General features: G+C 41.6%; 1 protein-coding gene across 8 annotated transcripts in view; it reads left to right on the forward strand.

Annotated features, from left to right (window-relative positions):
- FSTL4 (follistatin like 4) overlaps positions 1 to 21,041 on the forward strand; it is a 217,575-nt gene that overhangs the window by 48,825 nt on the left and 147,709 nt on the right. For 7 of the 8 annotated variants that reach the window (XM_069028746.1, XM_069028753.1, XM_069028748.1 and 4 more), the window contains one exon: positions 17,453 to 17,701. In XM_069028746.1, coding sequence (XP_068884847.1) covers positions 17,453 to 17,701 — 249 coding nt within the window. Of the gene's footprint in view, positions 1 to 226; positions 343 to 17,452; positions 17,702 to 21,041 lie in introns of all 8 variants that reach the window. The other variant, XM_069028752.1, reaches the window with a different exon arrangement.

The following is a 21,041-nucleotide window of genomic DNA, read 5'->3' on the forward strand; positions in this document are numbered from 1 at the left end:
GTCAGCTGGATCATGGCGGGGGGGGGGGGGGGGGGTGTGGAAGCACCTTTTCTTGCTGCTTTCTGCTTACCAAGTTGTGTTTGAAGATTAAATTGGGACGTGTCCCTTCATCTTTGTGCCATGGACATGGATGTGCTGAATCTGCACATGGGATGTAAAAAAGAACTTTTTGACCAAAGATTCAGGCTCTGTGCTCATGCTTTATTTATTTTTTCTTTTGGCACAGCTTAGCCAGACTTGTCAGCTCAGCACAACAGGAAGGAAGCAAAAAAAACCCCTGAAAATCTGGTATTACAGCATTAACTGCAGAAAAGTGGTACTTAGAGTGGTGATGGTGTCCTGGTAAGTGCAGGGTGCTGTGAAACCAGGTGATTTTTCATTAACTCCTTTTACTTTAAGGATTCCTGTTTTCAAGTTCTCATTTGATTTCTGCAGAATTCCTCTGTTGAGAAGAGTTTTTCTGAAGAACAGGAGCTGTAGCCAGACTGTAGGCTTGGCTTGTTTCTAGGTTGTGCATTCCCCCAGTTTAATTCTGCATTTGTGGATAGTATAAGTTATATTATGCCTCTTCAGAGTCTTCCTATGACTAATTGCAGAGGGACTGTTGAGACAGAGAATGGATTGGTTGAAAAAGCTGATTTGCAGGTGGGACTTTTGGCAGCCTCATTCCCAACGCCTGACCCTCATGGGATCCCTCATTTCTGTGAGTTTAGGTTTTCCACTGAAAACAGTATACTATGGGTGAGCCTGAGAATGGTGGGACAAAGCAGTCACTATTCCAGCTTTCTTTTGTTTCCATAAGAAATATTGACTGGTTTAGACTGAATGATCAATTAATACCCCGCAGCATGCACACACACTGAATTAATTTGATAATCCCTTCTATAAAGAAGATTATTTTTTGTTAGTATACAACAAGAAGAAATCATATCCTGTAATGGTAAATGTCATGATATTGATCAAAATTGGCAACAGCATCTCCAAAACTTGTTGCCACTGCTCGATACATTTTTCCTTTCTTTTGCCTTTCATTATAAAGGTATCTTTCAAAACCAATTGCATCACTAAATTTTTCAAGGTGTGGGGATTTTGTTGGTTTTTTCTTCCTTTTTCTTTTTCCTGCTGTTAGTACAAAGTGGTTTGTGCTTGACTGATCATTTGTGGTGAAATCCTGTGTGAAGCAAGCTGTCGGTGGGGCAAGGTGGGGGTACCCATCTCAGGAAGGGGTTGCTCCATGGCGTAATGGAGCTAATGGCAATACAGCTGTGGGTACAGCTGTGGGTACAGCTGATGTTAAACTACCATTATTTAAACTTTATGATGCGAGAGACTGCCAACTCTCCCACTTGCAGCATATAAATTATGTCAATTGCTCATGCACTTTTTTTAACCCTGATTTCTCTTGAATTATGGATGATAGACAGGGCCAGAATTTGCTTTTAGTGTTCCCTTGTGACTGTGTGTGTGCTGAGTGCACTGAGCAATCATAATCTCAGTGTGTGCAGTCAGGGGATGTGTAATATAATTTGGGCTATGACCATATAGCTTGTACCCTTACCATTTAGGGAGTTACAACATCTGAAACTCAGAGCTATTTTGGGGCAGGGTGGGTGCTTTGATGCCAGGTTTGACCCGCCAAGGCTGGAAGGTTTCATAGCTGTGAACTCCGCGTCCCTGATGGGTTTTTGAAAGCCAGTGTGATGTTCCCTTTCAAGAGAGTCCTCCGTTGTGGGGATTAGAGCCTGTCTTCCAGCCTTCATTGTGGGGAGGAATAATAGCTCCTGTCTGTAATGAAAATATTATGATTACCATGCTTTGAAGTTTTCCAGCCCAAATGTGTGGTGGTGAAGTGCATTCATCAAGTCATTCACTTAGTTGACTGAATACTCTTGTGTGGGTAGGGAATGGGTTTGCCTGGAGCAAATTAAAGCAGCACACTCCAAAGGTGATGGGGACCTGCCAAGCTGCTGGCCTTGTTGTGATTTTGATTATTGGTACTGCTCCTCTGCAAGGGAAACCTTTTAAAAGGTATCAGAGCCCTGTGTGGATATCGTAGCACTTTTTGTAGAAGCAAGTCAAGGCAGTGCTGCTTTTAACATAATTTCTGCAGCATTTATTGAATAATGTGTGTTTTAAGGTGTACAAATGGCAGGTGTTTGTAAATTATATGAGGCAGCTACAAACAGTGTCTGCACTCCTGTTGCTGCATCTGGATTCAACATTAAATTAAGACTCTTTTTTTTCTTGCTTAAATATGAAGAAAGCTTCACTCCCTGGCATATTGATTTTACAAGCATTAGCACTTTAATCAAACAGCTCTGAAGTGTTGCACTTCATTAACTGATCTTTAGGAGGAAAGTGCAAACTGTTTGCATTTGGTGAAGCCTGTCCTTGCTGATGGCACTCGAAATGCCCCGTGCTGGAAGACGTTAGACATGAGTCGTGCTTGGAGTGGAGGCAGCAGAGCTCAGAGTTGTGGAAATGGCTGGGTGGAAGAAATGAGTGTAGTCAGGTGTTGTGGCAAGTGTTGCTACAGGAGAGCCCACAGCACTGTCAGGCAACAGGCTGCCCAGGGCAGTGGTGGAGTCACCATCCCTGGAGGGATTTAAAAGACATGTAGATGTGGCACTTGAAGACATAGTGTAGTGATGGACTTGGCAGTGCTGGGGAACAGTCAGACTTGATGGCCTTGAGGGCTTTTCCAACCTAAATTTTTCTATGATTCTGTGATTTCACAGAAAAAGTCTTCTAGGCTTGTGAAGCCGTACAGAAGCAAATCCTGGTTTAGCTCAGAGGAGATGGAGATGGGATGTAAAATTCTTTTATGTGGCCAAATGAATCCTCCTGCAGATCCTTTTGCAGAATGAGGTGCTGCCGTAGAAGCTCATGCAGCAGGACCAGCCAGCAGGAGCCAGTGGGAGTCTGGGCTGGACACTGCTTCCAGCTCTGCTGCCCACTGCTGCACATCAGGCTTCTGTGGGCACTTGGCTGCCAATATTACATTTATTATACTGTAATACTATTTACATGCATAATTATGAGGTCTTATTAATAGCAAGCATTGTATAATGAACACTTTTCCAAGTAATGACTTCATAATGTTGCCTACATCATTGCTTTAAAAGTGGCTAGAACATTACCTTATTAATGTTTAAAATCTAAAGTATGCCATCAAAGTTTCATTTCCTCTAATATTTTCCTTATTCTTCTGTTTTCTTATTTTTCTTTCCATGCTTCTATTTTTGACATGTTGGCATATGCAGACAGTCACCAATAAGATATACTTACCAAAAGTACTGTGGAAGCATTTCCAAAGTATTGAGCCGTGTCTCTTCACAGCTGCAGTCTGTCACTGGCACACATACATGTAAAATACTGTTATGAGACCATTTAATGGGTGCAGTTCATTAAGAGAGGAGAAAGGGGTGCCTTCTTTTCCCTGCCAAGAGCCATGTGGTCCCCAAGATGCTTTGTGAGCACAGACCTCTCCAAAGAAAATCCCTTAATCCTTGGGTGAGCAAATATGATGGGAACGTTCTGTGCTTTGTTGTGTGCTATGATCTAATTGAGATTTAATGCATTCTGTGATGTCCCTGCTGTGGACTCCCTTTGGACCCTCTAGTACAAAACTCGGTGTTGGCAGGTTTTTTTCTGTATCCCAATTTATGCCTTCCAAGACTTTCAGGCTTTTTTTTTTTTTAATTTGCACATGTGGAATAGTTGTGCTGGGAGAGATGCCCAGGAAGGTAAGAAATGAGATCCTTGGTTTTCCTCTCAAAAAACAGTATTTGCTTTAAGAGTATTGAATTATGATTCTTTCATACTCCCACCCCTCTGTTTAATAATTATGTACTTGCTACTGATTGTGTTAGATACATTTGCACCTCACACAATGGTATCTACTCCCACAGCAATATTTCAGTATAAATTCAATTGGAATTGCCAGTACAAATGTGTGTAACAAATCCAGCAGGAGGAAGTTTTGGACAGCTTTTGGGGCCCAGTAGCTCTCGTCTCATAAGGGAATTCAAACCCACAAAGCTGTCCCCTGTCCCACGTTGTGCCTTTCCTTGCTGATCAGGGACACACATTGGGTTTTCACATAAAATATCCAAGAAAAATGGTTGTTCTCCTCACCCCTAAACTCTATCCCTGAGAATCCAAGCCCTGTTTCTAATGGAGAGACATTTACATGGGAAGAGATATTGTAATTTTTAATTGTTTTATATGTTTTAGCCACTAAAGTGGGCATTGTTGAGGCAAATAAGACTTTAACTCAGTGAACTTTGGGAAACATGACTGCAGTTCAGGATCACTCCTGCCATCACACAGAGAGCAATTTGCCTTTTTCTCATTTTCCTTTTTCTTCCCCTCTCCCCTCCTTGCCAGCTGGTCATTCACTCTATTTCACTGTGAGACCCAAGGGTTTTTTTTTTTTTATTGACAGTCTCAGACCTCTTTCTCCCCCAACTGGGCACTGTGCATGTTCTTCCACCTGAGTAACCTGGAGGCAGCGATTTAGCGCCTGCAGGTCATGTTGGAGTCGGTAAATCACCCTCCAGGATCCCTGTGGGGACCTGCTCTGCAAAGGCAGCTCCCATTGGTGTCAGTGAGGATTATGAACATGAATAGTTGGCAGCTCTGGTTTGTCCATTAGGTAGAGACAAATATTTCCATTGAGAAATGCAAGTTTTTAAGTCAAAGCTGTGCTACATTATTTAGTGCAGAAAATTTTCAAATAACACCTTTTTCCCTTTTTTTTTTTTTAACATGAGTTCTATATCGTGAAAAACCTCAGCTTGTAGCAGCTCTGAAGTTGTTTGAATCTCACATGCTGGGTGTTAATGGGAGCAGGAGCAGCTGAACACATGCACATCAATAGGAGACTCGGAAGCATAAAAATTGAATTCTCCTGCCTTTTCCTTTCCTATAGAGAAAATAGGCCCCATTAGTACAGAAAGCTTTGGCAAGGTGGTATTTACAGTCCAAGGCTGGAAAGCAGCTGCTATCCCCAGTGTGTTGTTCAGCAGAGGACTTCACTTTTCATTGCTGCCAGTAATCCTATTTACTGTGAGCACAAAATGCCAGCTGGATTTTGGCTGCTGGATGTAATGTTCTGTTATGAATGGGTTGAAGTAGTTTTGTGCTGCAGTGGGTCTGATGGAGCCACACATGGGGACGCACTGCCCAGCCATAGATGGGGACTGTCAGCCTTTTCCAAGCCATGGTGTGATGGGAAGAGCCAGGCAGGAGGGGATCAAACACAATTTTTGTCTCTAAAGCAAATGTTTTTGGAAGTGAACTTTTTTCCCCAGGCATTTCCAGTCATCCCTGCCATGCTACCTGTGTATTTCCTTTGCAAGCTTTGGGCTCTTGTACTGCTGTGATGAGCTGCAGAATATTCCAGCGCGCCAGACTGGAGGCATTGGCAGGTCCTGGATAGGATCTGCAGAGTGGGGGGACCTGGGTGTGTTGTCAAAGGGCAGTACCAGCTGCGTCTCTGCTGATAAATTCATCACTTGAGCTCTATGTGCTTATGGAGAAGAGCTGTGTCCTTGGCACAGGATGTTCCTATTTACTATTTGTATGTATGTATGTATGTATGTATGTATGTATGTATGTATTTATTCCCTTTATTCCTGTAGAGTCAAATGTAGTGACTCTCACTGCTTTTTTCCTTTCTGGTCAGTCATCCAGGGATTGGTGGAAACACTGCCCCTCTTTCCTTTCTTTTTGTCTGATTCATCATTGCCTTGTTCCCTCCAAGCTGCCTGAGAGCTCTGTGTGCTGATCCAAAGGGACAAGTGGCAATGACAGAGACTGGAGTGACAGACCAGGGAGTTTCTTGAATTGTCCCCCCTTTTTACAATGAGGAGATTTACTTCATTTTTCTAAGGCATCAAGGAATGAGCTTGAACTATAAGCCGGTAGAAAAGCCCAGTTCCAGTCTCCTATCCAAAATATGGTGCTTACCTGTTCTTGGCTTGTGCCGGGCATCTCATCTCTCCTCTTTGAACTGGTGCCACTGGTTTTCTGAGGTTTTCATGGCATTCATCATCTCACCTGTGTGCAGATGTAACCACTGTCTTGAGCTCCCAGGTGTCTATGCTCACCTTGTGCTCCTCTCTTGGTGTAGTTGTGCCATATCCATGTGGATCAGCCCAACAACATGCCCTGCACCAAAATGCCTTTTGTTCTGTTCCCTTTCTTAAAGGAATAAAAAGCCCCATAATGGTGCCTTTGCCCAGTGTACTCTGATGTTGATGACTGATGATTGCTCCTAATTCCAGCTTTTTATCCCAAGCTTTTCCTCTTCTGCTATTAAATGTGACCCTCTTGTTTTCTTTTGGTACCTTTGTATTTGAAGGGAAACAGTGTTCAGTTGATTTTATCAGTTGTTGCTCCTTTTTATTCAGTGTACAAAGCACTTTCAAAGGGAAGGGAGTGAATACACGTACTCTTATTTTACATCCACCCTTTCAGATCCAGCTCTCCCCACACCTTCCTGGTGTGGGTGACTGAGGAGTGTTTCCACACTCCTCAGGCTGCTGTCTTTGTTTGGCAGCAGGAAAAATCCTGGATGGACTCTTTGCATGGCTGTGGACGAGCACTTATGCCATGGAAAGGAAAAAGCTCATTGTGGGGTGAGGGGAAGGGGCTCTGCCCTCCTGGGTAATTTCCCAAACCAGATGCCCAGCTGTACAAACTAAGAAAATTCTGATTAAATTAAAACTGTTTGAAACAAAAATACAGCCATTGCAGAAACCCCTACTCAGTTATGGATTTTTATGTATTTTTTTATCTCTTCTTAATTTTTCTTTTTAGATTGTGAGTCTCAACCTGAGAAACCAGTGATTTATTCTACTCCTAACAATAAAAAAAAAAAAAAACAGCTAATCTTAGCATTTTGGTGCTAATGCTCCATTTCTGCACTGATTCCTTCAGACCCAGTTTTAACATTATATGAAGTTTAAAGGCTTTTCACTTTCGAAATTGCTTTTTAGTCGTTTTTTTTCATCTTACTGTGTTATCCTTTCAGTAGTTTTGGTAGCCAATAACTCTTCCATCAGGTAAATGCACTTTAAAATGCTTTCTTCAGCACAGAGCAAATACAGAGAGAGTAAAAGGTTTGTAATGCAGGAGAAATGGCATTAATTCTGCTGTCCTCCTTTGTAGAAGAGCACAGGGAAAAGTAACTGCTGGAGGGTAAGTGGGGATTAAAAAAGATGTCTTTTTGTTGAATTTAGGAGTTTAAGATGTTGATGCATATACTTAACACTGCTTGGTGCAGGTTGGGGTGATGTGGCAGGACTGGGAAAAGACAGTGAAGGTATACTGGGCTATTTACTTCAGGAGTAGGAAGTGATCTTGAAATCTCATATTCAGAGGAGATAAATCTTTAATCACAGTCAGGGTAATTTCCATTATTGATGCAAAAGTGAAATTCTCAGGGAGGGGGTGAGAAATAGATTTGCCCTGGGGAGAGAGCCTCAAAAGGCTGGGTATTAACAATGGCTGTTAGGTCTGACTGGCACTTGCTGACAGACTCAAGGGGTTTATCCTATATGAGATGAATCTTTCCATGTGTTAACATTGTCTTCAGATGGAGTTAAAGAAAATGCTGTGTCCACAAAATACCGGTGTCCTGGAGTTTCATGGTGTGCTGGATTAGACAACAAATAGAAAATTAAACAAGTGGAGAATTACAAAAGTAGCACTAGGTGCACAAGACATGCATGCAGTTGCTTTAAAAATAGTGTTTCTCCTTATTTCTTAGTCTTGGAACAGAAATTCATTAACAATAACAGAGAATGGGAAAGAGGATTGCAAATTGTTATTGATTGGTGTTGGCCTGTGGAGATGTTTCGGTCTGGTTTCAAGCTCCTGGAACATTTCCTGCTCATGCTCACTGACCAGCACTGAATTAAACCCTGGGGCACTGCAGTCTCTTGTGCTAGAGCAAGGGGAACTGCTGGGGCACATCTGGAGTCAGGAATTTGGGGGGGATGTTCGTATTTTTTTTTATATATGTTGGTAACATCGCAATTAAAAGCAACTCGCTCTGCCTAGCCATGCACACACCTGAGTGCAGCTTTTGCTCCATGGCTTGGCTTGAGCAATGATCTGAGAACAACCTTTGAGTTGCTGAGCAGATGCCACCATTGAGCAGAACTGGGTTCATTTTAGGGTTATCTGCAGTCTCAGTGCAATATGTACATTTGTCTTCATGACTGTCCCATTGGAAGATGTTGAGTTTGTTTGGATTTGCTATCATTCAGATGTGTTTTGTTCCTGAGTTTTTATGAACCGTAACAGACAAGCACTGCATAATGTATATAGAGAACATTTTAAAGGCACATCCTGTTCTTACTAATTTTTAAAGGCAATCCCAAGGTGGGATGCAGTCCTGGACATGCTGCCAGCAGTGTGCCTCACATGTCGGCTTTGCACCATCCCTGGAAGTGTTTAAGGCCAGGCTGGATGTGGCTTGGAGCAACCCAGTCTGGTGGAAGGTGTCCCTGCCCATGGCAGGGGGGTTGTAACAAGATGATCTTTAAGGTCCGTTTCAACCCAAACCATTCTATGATTCTAGGAAAACTATTTTATAAGATATCCTTTCATCTGTGTCCCGATGCAGATATAAAACATCTTTCTTCAGTATTTGTGTGATTGTTATTCTCCCCATAATGGACCTGTTTGGCTCCTGCCTCACACTTGGGCTATATGGTAACACTCCGGCACTCATAATCTGTGAGGCTCTAAGGCATCTAGTTGGGAAAACGTAAATGAAATGTCTTGGGGAAAAAAATGTGAAAAGACACTGTGTAGCCTCAAATGTTTCAAGCTGGAGGTTTATGCTGATTTAGGTGTGATGCAGGAGGGGCACTAATCCTTTTGCTGGGGCTGCTCCTCAGTCAAGGAAAGTGTCCATGAGTAAAATACGAGTTTTGCTTTACCCAGGAGAAAAAACCACCCAAACACAAAACACCTGCACTAATACAAATCCCATTACAACTAAATAGCTTTAATATTTTGTCCCCTTTTATTTCCAGCAAATGTCAACTTCTACAGAAAGGCATCAGTTCTCAGAAATAGACTCACAAAGTGAATCCAGTCCCTAATTTTCACGCAGAGCTGTCTGCCTTCCTTTATGTGTAGTAGTAAATGACAAGTGTTGCAAGTTGTACATAGATGCAACTATTGATAGATTCCATCTGGAAGCTTTTACCCTTGTAAATTAATCTGCTTGGGATGAAGGGGCAGGAGAAGGAAGTGACAGTAAAAGACTCTATAGATTCATTTTCTCAATAGACCTGAGTTGTTCTTTGAAATTACCATCCTAAAGATTTTTTTCCCCCTTCATAGCATGGTCTACCTTATCTCCAGTGATGGGATCAAGCAAGGAGGGCAGATTTAGATTAGATACTAGGAAAAAAATCTTCCCTGTGAGCATGCTGAGGCCCTGACACCAGTTGCCGCCAGAAGCTGTGTCTGCCCCATCCTTGGAAGTGTTCAAGGCCAGGCTGGATGGGGCTTGGAGCAACATTGTCTAGTGGAAGGTGTCCCTGCACATGGCAGGAGGTTAGAACAAGATGAGCTTTAAGGTCGGTTCCAACCCGAACCATTCTGTGATCCCGTGACTTAATTACTTTATATTGAGCTTGTAGCCACTGCCAACCTCCATCCTTTTCTATCTCATGTTTCTGTCTCTTAATACAGCTTTGGGCTGAGTTTAAACAAAGCTTTAAAGATGTTCATCAAGAACATGACTTCATTTGTAAGGTTGAAGTATGTGACATGCACCTCTTAAAGAAAAGGAAATGCTTCTGGAAGTGCTGACACTGTGGTGGCACTAATGGAGGGTTCTAACCTGCCATGGTGAAACCTCCTGCAGTGGCATTTGAACAGTTTGGTGCAAGTCAGATGGTTTTTTAATTTATGTAGAGCTGAATTCAAGAATAGTGTAATAAGGAAACTGAATGGGTATTAATTATAAATATCTTCCAATTAAAAATAATCAGGATAATATTCTTTTTTTTGACACAAACACAGTGATGAGCTGTCTTTCTGCTTCTGTTCTTGGGCCTCAATGAGCACTATAAACTGATGTCTGAATGAGAAAATAAGGAGGAAACTGGAAAGGTCTATCTATCCAATCTGAAATAACATTGTGTTTGTGCATATATAAGGGTAAAATAGGCATACAGTAAACAAATTTATTTATTTTCTGATAAATGGTCTTACCACAAAGTAGTGAGTGAAAAAATAGGAACGAAGAGATTTCTGTGAGACTGAAGAATGCTCCTCAGATGGCACCTAGGTGTCTTTTGGTTTTGAACCATTGATAATACTACAAGATGTTTTTACATAGGTGTTGTAAGTGATGGCCAAGCATGTTCCCTGCCATTGCAGCATATCCCACTACACTTAGTTTATCGATTTCACCCTCCTCCAAGTAGAAATTATCCAAATGAGGGTAAAATTGTGAAAATTGTGGAATCAGATTTTGAAAAGTAGGTGGAAGTGAGAGACTTCTGCTTGGTTCCAAGGAGCTTTGGGGGCAGCTGTGCAAAGGTCTCTGGGTTCATGGTGATGGTGGAGGAGCCAGGGGAGGTGTGACCATCTTGTGGGGGAAAAGCCTTGGGTTGTGTGTCCAGGAGGAGAGGGGAGCAGGGAGCAAACCAAAGGCAACATCCATGGCCAGATTTAATGGTTAACAGCTGGGAAGGATCCAGGCTGTTCAGCTTCCCTTCAAGAGCTCCACTGGTAATGTAATTGGAGAAATCGACATGAAAACAGGCAAGTCATCTATAGCTATTTTATTATTGGATTGTAACCTCCCCCTAGTCTCTGTCACAAGAATTTCACTGAAGGAATAACATAAAGATACATGGCACAAAGGATAAAAGCCCACTGAAAACAAGGAAGGGAAGCCAGGCTGGTCCTGAGAGTAGGAGTGAAGAAATGGGACAGACACAAGATTCATGAGCAAGATTAAAGGCAGCAAGACTGATTTTGAGCAGTGACCCATGGGAATTTTATTGCCTTCCTTCCAAAGAATCTATTCATTTGATATGGAGTATCATACCAAAGGAACCAAAGTATTAATGTGATCTATTCCCTCCAGATCTGAGACTGTACATTTTCAGCCTTTTTTTTGGCTGTGGAATACTGAGAAAATGAAAACCACAATCAAGTAAAATACGTGAGTGCCCATGTGCACGTGCATAAGCAAAGAATCTATTCATTTGATATGGAGTATCATACCAAAGGAACCAAAGTATTAATGTGATCTATTCCCTCCAGATCTGAGACTGTACATTTTCAGCCTTTTTTTTGGCTGTGGAATACTGAGAAAATGAAAACCACAATCAAGTAAAATACGTGAGTGCCCATGTGCACGTGCATAAGCACGTTGCTACTATGCTTCACTGGGTTTCTCACAGCACTGGAAATATGGGTGGCCAAGGAAACATTGAATTAAATCACAGAATCATGGAATGGTCTGGGTTGCAAGGAACTTTAAAACTCATCTTGTTCCAACTCCTCTGCCGTGGCTGGGTATACCTTCCACTAGGCCAGGTTGCTCCAAACAGTGTCCAGCCTGGCCCTGAACATTTAATCCTTCTGATAAATGCAGGAAATATATTAATCTTCTGCTAAAATTGTGCTGTTTCTTGTCCAGCTGGTTGTGAGGACCTGCTAAGCAGCTCATAAACGCAGGGAGAGGTGTGATGCCAATGAGGACTGCACAAATTTACGTTTGTGTCTATACTTGCTGCACAGGAGTAATGTAATAAAATTGCCTTCGTTGTGCGGTACATATCAAAGGTAAATTTAGATAAACATTTAATAAAGAGCAATTCTATGAATTGCCTCTTTGTCAGCTCTTTTGAGAAGAGAACAATCAGGAAAATTGTGCATGGTAAAGTTTCATGGCAAGGTCTAAATATATATGGTCTCATACCTGGGTTGGTGTTTCTTCCTCGGTAATCTCTGTGTATGTTTTACATAGTTTGGATCTTTTCATCTCTACATGTCTTTTGTCTCTTTTTCCTGTTAGTACCCTCACAGACCACAATACCATCCAAAAATAATATTTGATTAAGCTTTTGATCTCATAGTGGTTAGATGGATTTGAAATGGGGCAAAATTAGGCTAATCACACTAAGAATAGCATAGTTACTTCTGATTTTCAAATGCCTTTTCATGATATGACCTCCAATGGTTTTCAGAGTTCTAACAGATACAGAAGGTAACATCAGTTCCCATTTTCAGATGTAAAAATTGATGCAGAAAATTTTTCTATAGTATTGAGTGCTTCCTTGGTGTTGTTTGCAGAATAACTGCTTGCTGTTATTGAGCTTCTGCTGAGCAATTACAATTTGTTTTCATTTGATATTAAACTGCAGACACAGATTAAGCAGTTCCCTTCATTGTGGTGTCCTTGGTGCAACTATTTGTCACAACCCTTCTTTCCAGAGTCTATTTTCCTTTCCTTTTGGGGTTGGTTTTATTTTTTAAAACTCTGTGAATCCTCCTGAAATAACATGACTGTGTGGGAAGTCTTGCTAACTTTTGTTGCGAGGAGGATTTCCATATTATCCTGCCTTTTGTTTCATGTAGAGCCTTTAATATGGTGAAAATGATTGATTCTCTGTCTTCCTCTTCCAAGGCTGATGTGTCCCTCTCCATCCTGCTCCAAAATGTGCACAAACACACAGAGTTGTCTCGTGCATCTTGAAAGAAAATAATTTGTATCTGTAGCAATCATATGCTTGAAACATATTTTATTCTCTGTGTAATTCTCCAGGACAAGTCACCATTTTTGCTTTATAAAAATAAATAAATTATAGCAACAAAGGCTAGTAACAGAGACAATGAAATTGCTGTTGCCTTGCCCAGGTGATTTACCACGGCTTTTTTGCCTCTCCACTCTCATGTCAGGCATGCAGTGAAAAACCCAGAAACTCAGAGCAGACAATTATGAAAGTCCTGCTTTGTTTCCTTTCTTACTGTATTGTGACAGCAGCAACAAATGCAGCACACAATTTGCTTGCTGATCATAAGCCAGGCTCAATATGCAGCTCAACTTTGGCTGCTTCCAACCATGAGGTACTCAAGATATACTTAAGATGTGCTGTTAAGGAAGGTTTAGAAAGCTATGCTGCAGCTTTGCAGTTTAGGGAAGCTATGCTGCATCTGACTTTGTGTCATCAGCAAAAATGAGTTGTGGCAAGGGAAGTGTGTGGCTGTGTATAATCTGTGTGTGAATAGATGTATGTAAATACACGAACTATAAATCTGTGTGTATCACTGTCATAGATAGTTTGATTTTATTTTTATTTTAATATAACACTTGCAAGGTGCAGCATTGCCTTGGAAGGACTTGGTACAGAAGCTTCCAGTTTCAGTCATATATAATTGAAATTTCTAGTTTTAGCCCTAGCTCTGATGTAATGTCTAAACTTCTTCCTTCAGCAATAAACCTGGATGCCCAGCTGCCTGCTGGAGCTCACTGTTACTTGAGGGCAAACTCGCTTTTTACATGTAAAGGTAGTAATTTACACTTCTGCTATAAATGAGCAGTGGTATGATAGAGCTGTTTGGTTTTTGAGTTTGCTATCTGTGGTGGGTTTGTCTGGTTGGTCCTAAGTGAAACCAGTACTTGTCCTGAACCCAACCTTCCTCTGGGAGTTTTGAGGAAGTAAGGAATAGGTTTGTATTTGGGAGTGAAGAAAAAAAAGCACGTGAGCCTTAGTTTGATCTGTAACACATTTAGTGGTGTGCAAAAGGTAGATGAGGTCCTTGTCTGTAAGAATTAATGAGCAGTTAGAGGATGTGCATTCTCCAGCGTGGCAGGAACATCTTAATTTCCTCATTAAAGTCTTTGATATGCAGGCAGCCTGTTAGCCAGCCTTATGAAATTCCTGAACTCACTTATTTCCTTCCTGTACCAAACTCTTGTCAGTTTTCCACTGGAACTCAAAATTTCTCAGGGGCAACTGGGAGCTAATTTGAAAAGTCAAGTGTGTTCATGGGTGTATGAGACTGGGCTTCCTCTGTCCATCCTTCTGGCCTTAATACAGTGTAACACCTCAGACTCTAGCCATGTTGAGTATAGTTAATCAATGTTGAAGAGTGGCTTGTTCTGCAAGATGATAAATTTTTAACCAATGTAAATTACTTTCTTTGCAACTAATGAATTGAATAAATTGTGCCTTTTCCATGCAGTACAGTGGGGCTCATAAATACTTTGTGCAGGTAGTTGGTAGTTTCACTTGACTACCTTTCCCATTTCTGTTTTTGATAATCCTTGTAAGAGTGAGGAATTCAGTCACTTTTAATAGTTCTAAAAAAAAGCAGTGGAAGGCATGTTTCATGCCTGTGAGGTGCACACCAGTATCCTACCTGTGGGATCCACCTTGATGCAATCAAGGAAAGTCCTTTTCCGTGGCTCCTGGTGCTGCTCCAGATTAATTAGTTACTTGGATAAAGATAACAGTGCTTGTACAGTCAAACACTTCCTTTCCTCTCCATTTACACTGCTCTGTTCTGTTTCACACCCTGTTGCTGTCCATGCTGGGCAGAGGGTCCATTGGCACATCTGAATGAGCTTGTGGGGAGCTTCAGTTCTTCAAAGGATTATGCAAAAGATAATTGCATTAAAGAGTTGCTGTCAACATTACGAGGTTCTGGCAAAGAAAACCCATGTTAGCACTCTGCTTGCAGGTACACAGATTCAGAGGACTTGGACTAGGAGAAGTACATCAGGATTCCCGAATACTTGAATATTTCCTTCCTGGCTGTTTGAGGGGTATCTTTCTTATCTCCTTACCAAACTAATCTGTTTAACCAGGAGTTGTCTGTCTGGGAACACAGAGTAAATTAAACTCTGAACAAAATGGATAAGGCATAAATATAGCCAGGGTTTCTGGGGTTTTTCCAAAGTAACCAGGATGGATGAAGGAATGAATAAGTATTTTATATTTTTTTATGAGCTGGTTCTTTAACAAATTTTCGATGTATCATTAAAAAACTTTAAAATCCCATTCTAATAAAAACGTTTGTCTTCAGTTACGCAAATTTTATATTAAAAATCAAAATACCAAAAATACTTGAGTCTCCTAAGAGCGTTTTTGCTGCTGTCAGGGCAGGGTGCAGCTGTCACCTGCTCAGATGTGGCCTGGTGCATTAAATCAGAGCAGGCCACCTTGAATGAGGAGGCAGCAATAACCTTCAGTGAGATGCATGACACAGTCCTTGGCTGGTGCAAGCTCTGAGAGATCAATTTTTAGTGATCAAGGCAGCCCACAAAGGTCTTTGCTGTAGTTTTACCTGAATTACATTTATACAGATAATAATAGCTCCTGAATCTTGATTTTTAAATAGCTCTCATATCAACAACAATCTCCAAAACATGTCTTTTGAGGCACATTGACACGGAAAGGCCAAGTGCCTGTACAGATGCAGGTCCTGCCACTGAGAGGAAGAGGATGCTTGACCAGAGCTTCCTCATGTCTTCATGCTTTGGGCTGCTCTGATTTAGAGCAGGCACTAATACAAAATATGGACTTTACAGTGAGGTCTCCCTGATGTCACAAATTTCCATTTCTGAGGATAATTTGCAAAACTTCTGGAACACCATGGACTGTACTTTTTGCACTGCTCAGAGATGCTTTGACCTTCTAGTTTATTACAAGTCAGGAAAAGTCAATATTTCTTAGCTTGCCAAGTTGGAGGAATTTTAATGAGTTATTGAGTCAAATAGTTAATCCTCCAATAACAGACCTTTTTTTCCCTTTTAGATTTACAGTGATAAAAACAAAGGCTTATTGGGGAGGAGGAAAAACAGGGTTTTGTTAGAAACTCTTGCTTGTCTCTGTGCACATGCTTTAACCCCTTGACCATGAGTAGATGAAATGGAGCTTCAACACGGGGGCATTTTATATTGGCATGAACTGCTGGGCAGGCAGGGGCTGTGTTGATGTTAGCAGGGAATTTAACATGATAAAATGGGATTGAAGTAGCCGGTACTGATGCTCCTCACTCCTTTCACATGGGATGAAGTGCTATGGATGAGCTCTGGTCTGTGCTCCTACGCTGAACTGTTTGGCTGCTGGAAAAGTCTGTGAAGGGGAGAGCCCTGGGTGCACCTTAGAGGATGTTGTAGTGCTCCAGTTGCTGCAGGATGTGTTCCACTGAGTGCTGCAGCACATCTGGAGTAGTGCTTGCACTTGAACATCCTCTGAGAGCTGACACAACCAAAACCTTTCCAAGAGCCAAACCTGCATGTGGTAAATGTAGAGAAAAGGGATTTGCTTCCAAACCATCTTGCTGGTCCAGACTGAGTCCCTGGCTCAGGGGCTGCCAGTGTCTCTGGCTGTTGGAAGGCTGTGCAAGGCTGGCAGTGGGTTTTGCACAAGGAAATGTTTATTCCTGCTATAATTATGCCTTTTGCAATTCCGCTTTGTAATGCTCAACTTGGTGTACTCCAATTAGCATAGAATAATCTAATTTCCTGAAACTCTCTTCATTGAGTGTAATGCTAATTATTGCTCTGAGTAGTGGCTTGTTTGGAAGCACCCTGTCCTGGGTGAATTATGGTAATGTTCTCCATAAGCCTTTAAGTGGGGAAACTTCATAAGCAGAAAATGTTACAGCACAATGGCAGCTTCCTTACCCTTTTAATAGTCTCAAACAGCAGATAGCACAGTAATATTCAGAATACCGTATCCAGTGAATTCTTAAAAGTAGTAGAAAGTTATTTTTCACTATATGTCATTACTCAGAGTGTAGGAATAGATACTGATGGTCGTTTTTACAATGACTAGCATTTTCCCATAACATTCCCTTCAGTGTATTCAGTAACATTCAGTAATGGTCTTTCTTGGGGGTTATTTTTTTCAAAAGCTTTCAGCAGTTTTTTGTCTGAGCTTTCCTTGAAACCTGTGTGAATTTTAGCTTGGAGGATGCTCTGCTTCTGGGTGGAAGCTTCTGACTCCCAGGGTGGGAGTTGGACTCTAAGTGTGGACGGGAGCTGAGTGCTGGCACTCAGGGCACTTGGCTGAGTTTTGTGGCTGGAGTAGTGTAGGGTTTCAGAATTGCTTTCTGAATGTAACTCACAGTCAAAGTGTGAGCACAGAAGTGCTCTCACTGGGTTTTATTCTAGGCTCTAGCATCGTGAAGAGCTAAAAGAACAGGGCCATGTGTCCACCACTTTCCAGTAAAGCACTTCGAGCACATGCTCAGTGTTGTGATAAGGGAGAGCTGGAAGTCTGGGAGTGCAGATCTGAGCACTCCCTTCAAGCTGCTGCTGTTCAAAGGGGAGCATTTTTTACCTCCAAAACCTTTGTCACTTTTGCTCCTGTCAGGGCTGTGCTGCTGCAGCAGCCACGTGTGGTCTGTTGAGGCAAATGTGGCTCACGGTGGCATTTTCTGCTCTTCCCAGTGCTCTACGGACAGGATGGCCTGCATGCATCCTGTGAGAAGAAGTACTGCGGGCGGGGCAGCAAGTGTGTGGTGAACAGGGACACGAACCAGCCTGAATGCAGGTGTGTCGAGGATTGCAAGTCCAGCTACATGCCCGTCTGTGGATCTGATGGCAGGTTCTATGAAAATCACTGTCAGCTGCATCGAGCCTCGTGTCTGCAGAGGAAGAAAATCTACATTATCCACAGCAAGGACTGTTTCTTCAAAGGTAGGCCATTGTTGAAAGTAAATACTTCTGTAGAGCTTTCATCACTTGTCGTAATCCTCATAAATGGCTGAATGGTATGTTTTATTTCTAAGAGCTAAATTTTTCAGGGGTGATTTATTCCAGGACAGCAGAGAACATACACAATGTTTTATGCAGCTATTAAGCCCCTGAGTGCCATTACCATGCAAAATGTAATCATACTGGGAACTGGTAAATAATTAACATCACTGTATGCATTGTGTGCACTGTAGGTGTGCTGCTCAGTACTTTCAGCTGCCAGTGTAATAACTTTTTACAATCCAATTCGTTTGAAAAGGCTTTGAACAAGACAAAGATGTTAAGAAAAAGTAGATGGTATAAACAAAAGTTTGTTGCAACATTAAGAAACAAAAACCTAGTTAGACATATGACAGGCAAAGGAAAGGATCTGTTTAAATGAAATAAGAGGAGTGGGGACAGATGTTAAATAAATTTAAAGACAGTTCTGGTTACCAGTGGCATGCATGCATTGGGAGCTCTTCTACCAGCTCAATAGCAAATTTCTTTATCATCCTTGCACCAAATCCAGTCCATGTCTTTCCCATTAATATTTTGTATGCCATGTACCATCCTGTCATCAAGAGAGACTGCAGGAGTAGGAGCGTGTGATAAAATGCCAGGGAATGGAAGAAGTTGTAAATTATTTTACTTGAAAGCTCATTGTCAAATATGACTCCATACACCTACAGGAAGATTTAGGTGGGTTGTTGTAAGTATATCCAGTGACATTTACGTGATCAAATATGAAAATAATTCCTTTATCTTCAGCTCACTTAAGCCCCCAAGGAGATTGGCTGTATATAGAGCTACCCATCACGAGTTCTTCGTTACTAATATGATGCTAGAAGAGCCTGTTTAAGAAACAGGAGCCCATTTGAAGAGTCTCATTAATATGTCCTTGTGATACCCGTTGGAGATAGAAAAGCATTGTTCTTCTTGTGTCTTGGGGAAGACTTGGAGACTGTGACCAAATTTTTCCAGAGGTATGTAGGCACTGCTTTGCAGTGCATTGTGAAGTCTCATTTGTTTTGAAGATCTGGATGTGGAGAGGACAACACAGCTGGTCAGAGCATTGACTTGGTGAACACCCTGGGTTAGTTTGTCACAGGCAGCCTCTAAATTTACCAAAGCGGGTAATTAGAATCAATAGACCTTATATGAAGTTAATCATGGAGAGGGGTCACCCTAAGGCATATTTCAAGCACGTAAGCATATCAAGGCAAAGAGGGATTTTTTGCTTGTCACATTAAAAAAGAGCATTTAAAAAGGACACTTGTGCCTTGCTCCAACTGCTGTGCTTCTGCCTCTGAGTATCAAGTCAGAGGATAAGGATCAGGCTGGAAACAGTGTCCATCCCTGAGTAAGATGCCGGTGGGCTTCTGCATCATGACAAACCTTGCAAAGAAAGGGGAAGTCTTAATTTCAGAGATGCTCAGCACCCCCCACTCGATTCAGGGGATTTTCTTCCCCTGACTACCAAAAAACAGTCTTCAGGTTTTTCGTTCTTGACATTACCCACCTTTTTATGACAGTGCTTCTGGCCTGGGTTTTTATTCATTCCTTATCGCATATAGTGTTAAAGAAAATGAGTTCTTATTGCAGTAATCAGCCCCTGCAGTGGCTGTATTATACCTAATGATACAATGTCACGCATGAATACCTCCCTGAACACACCATGAAATGATGTCAGAAAGTAGGAGTTTTGTGTCCCAGTTTAAAGTAACCCTCGAACTCTTGCCAGGGAGCACTGCTTAAATCTGTTTTTCAGCAGAATAACAGCTTTATGGAAGGGAAGAAAGAAACAAGCTCACTTCTCTTCCCACGTGAATAAATAAAAATGTACTTCACACCTCTGTCTGCAGAGATAACATACAGAAAAAAGTTTACCTTAAGTGGGGAATAATCCCACAGAGTGGGACTCCATAGAAATACTTGGCTTCAGCCCTTTTTTCTGACATGCAGTTCCTGAGTAACCTTCTGTGTATCGCTCTGTTTATTGGTACTTTAGTCTCCTCTTTCTAAATCAAGAATGATAGTGGTTTCTTTTAAATCAAAATTTTCAGTCAGCAATTAAGGTACAGGTTTTTAAGCACCATTATAAGTGTAACATGAAGTGTAAGATTTTGACTGGAGAAAAATCTTAAAGGTGCAAAATCATAGAATCCCAAAATGTTTTGGGTTGGAAGGGACCTTAATGAGCCTCCTGTTCCAACCCCATTGGTGTGGTCAGGGACACCTTCCACTGGACCAGGTTGCTCAGGTGTACATCTAGCAATAAGCACATGTTTTCTTTCTGCTTTCGATCAAGTAGGTAATTTAATTATTTGAGTACAGTCAGACAGATGAGAGGGTTGCTTCTTGTTTTTTTGTTCCAGTTGACTTGTTCAATTAAGACTTAAATTTCTGTGTAGAGCTGAGGGGCACTGCAGACTGGATGTTTGTGTGTGCTCTGCCAGTTTGCCCAGTTATCAGTGACAAACTGGATGGTCTTAAGGTATGACAGAGATCAAATACCTGATTCTACTTTGGCTGAGCTAGGTCTATCCACAGTAAATTGATAATAAAGCAAAGAGAGAGATTTGTTTTCTTTTGTGTATTTTGGGAAAGGATTTTTTGGTCTTTTAGCATAATTATCAGATGTGAAGTGCTTTGTAAATACTAGTGGATAGCACATACCTCCTGTGTGAGTAGAAGCATTGCTCCAGTAGCCCGAATTTGCATTCTGTACCAGCAATAGTATTAGGAAGAGCAGAAGAGAATTTGTCCCTGGGAAAATGACTGATTTCTCCTTGGCCCAGCCTGTAATGAAATAGCTCCTTGAAATCCCGAGAGTCCAAAACATTGAAAAAACTTACAGAAATGTGGAAGAAGCAATGAGAGATCTCAGCAGGAGTGATCTCCCCAGGCTTTATCTTGCAGCCTCTGTTGCAGCACAGTTCCCCATACACAAAACTATAAATGCAGTCCGTTTTCCTCAGTTGACAAAGCAAATGATAAATAGGTGGGAAACTTCACTTGGGAGTTTGAAGTCCCAAGGGAAATACTGTGAAGCAGAAGTCCTAAATCCAGACATCTCAGGAGAAATGTCAATCCCACTCATAGCCGTTCACATTCTCCTTGATCTGGTTGTCTTTCCTGGTGTGAAATACAGTTTGGTTTTCCCATAGGAAAATATTCTGTTTAGGACTTCTCTACCATGTGGCAGGTTCTTTTCATTTTCTATGTTTTCACTGTTTTGTGAGTTTCCATAGTCATTTTATTTAGGTGTTGGTGATTTTTACAAGGTAAGAAACTACATAAA

Source organism: Aphelocoma coerulescens, chromosome 13 (assembly GCF_041296385.1).
Source record: "Aphelocoma coerulescens isolate FSJ_1873_10779 chromosome 13, UR_Acoe_1.0, whole genome shotgun sequence".
Taxonomy (NCBI): domain Eukaryota; kingdom Metazoa; phylum Chordata; class Aves; order Passeriformes; family Corvidae; genus Aphelocoma; species Aphelocoma coerulescens.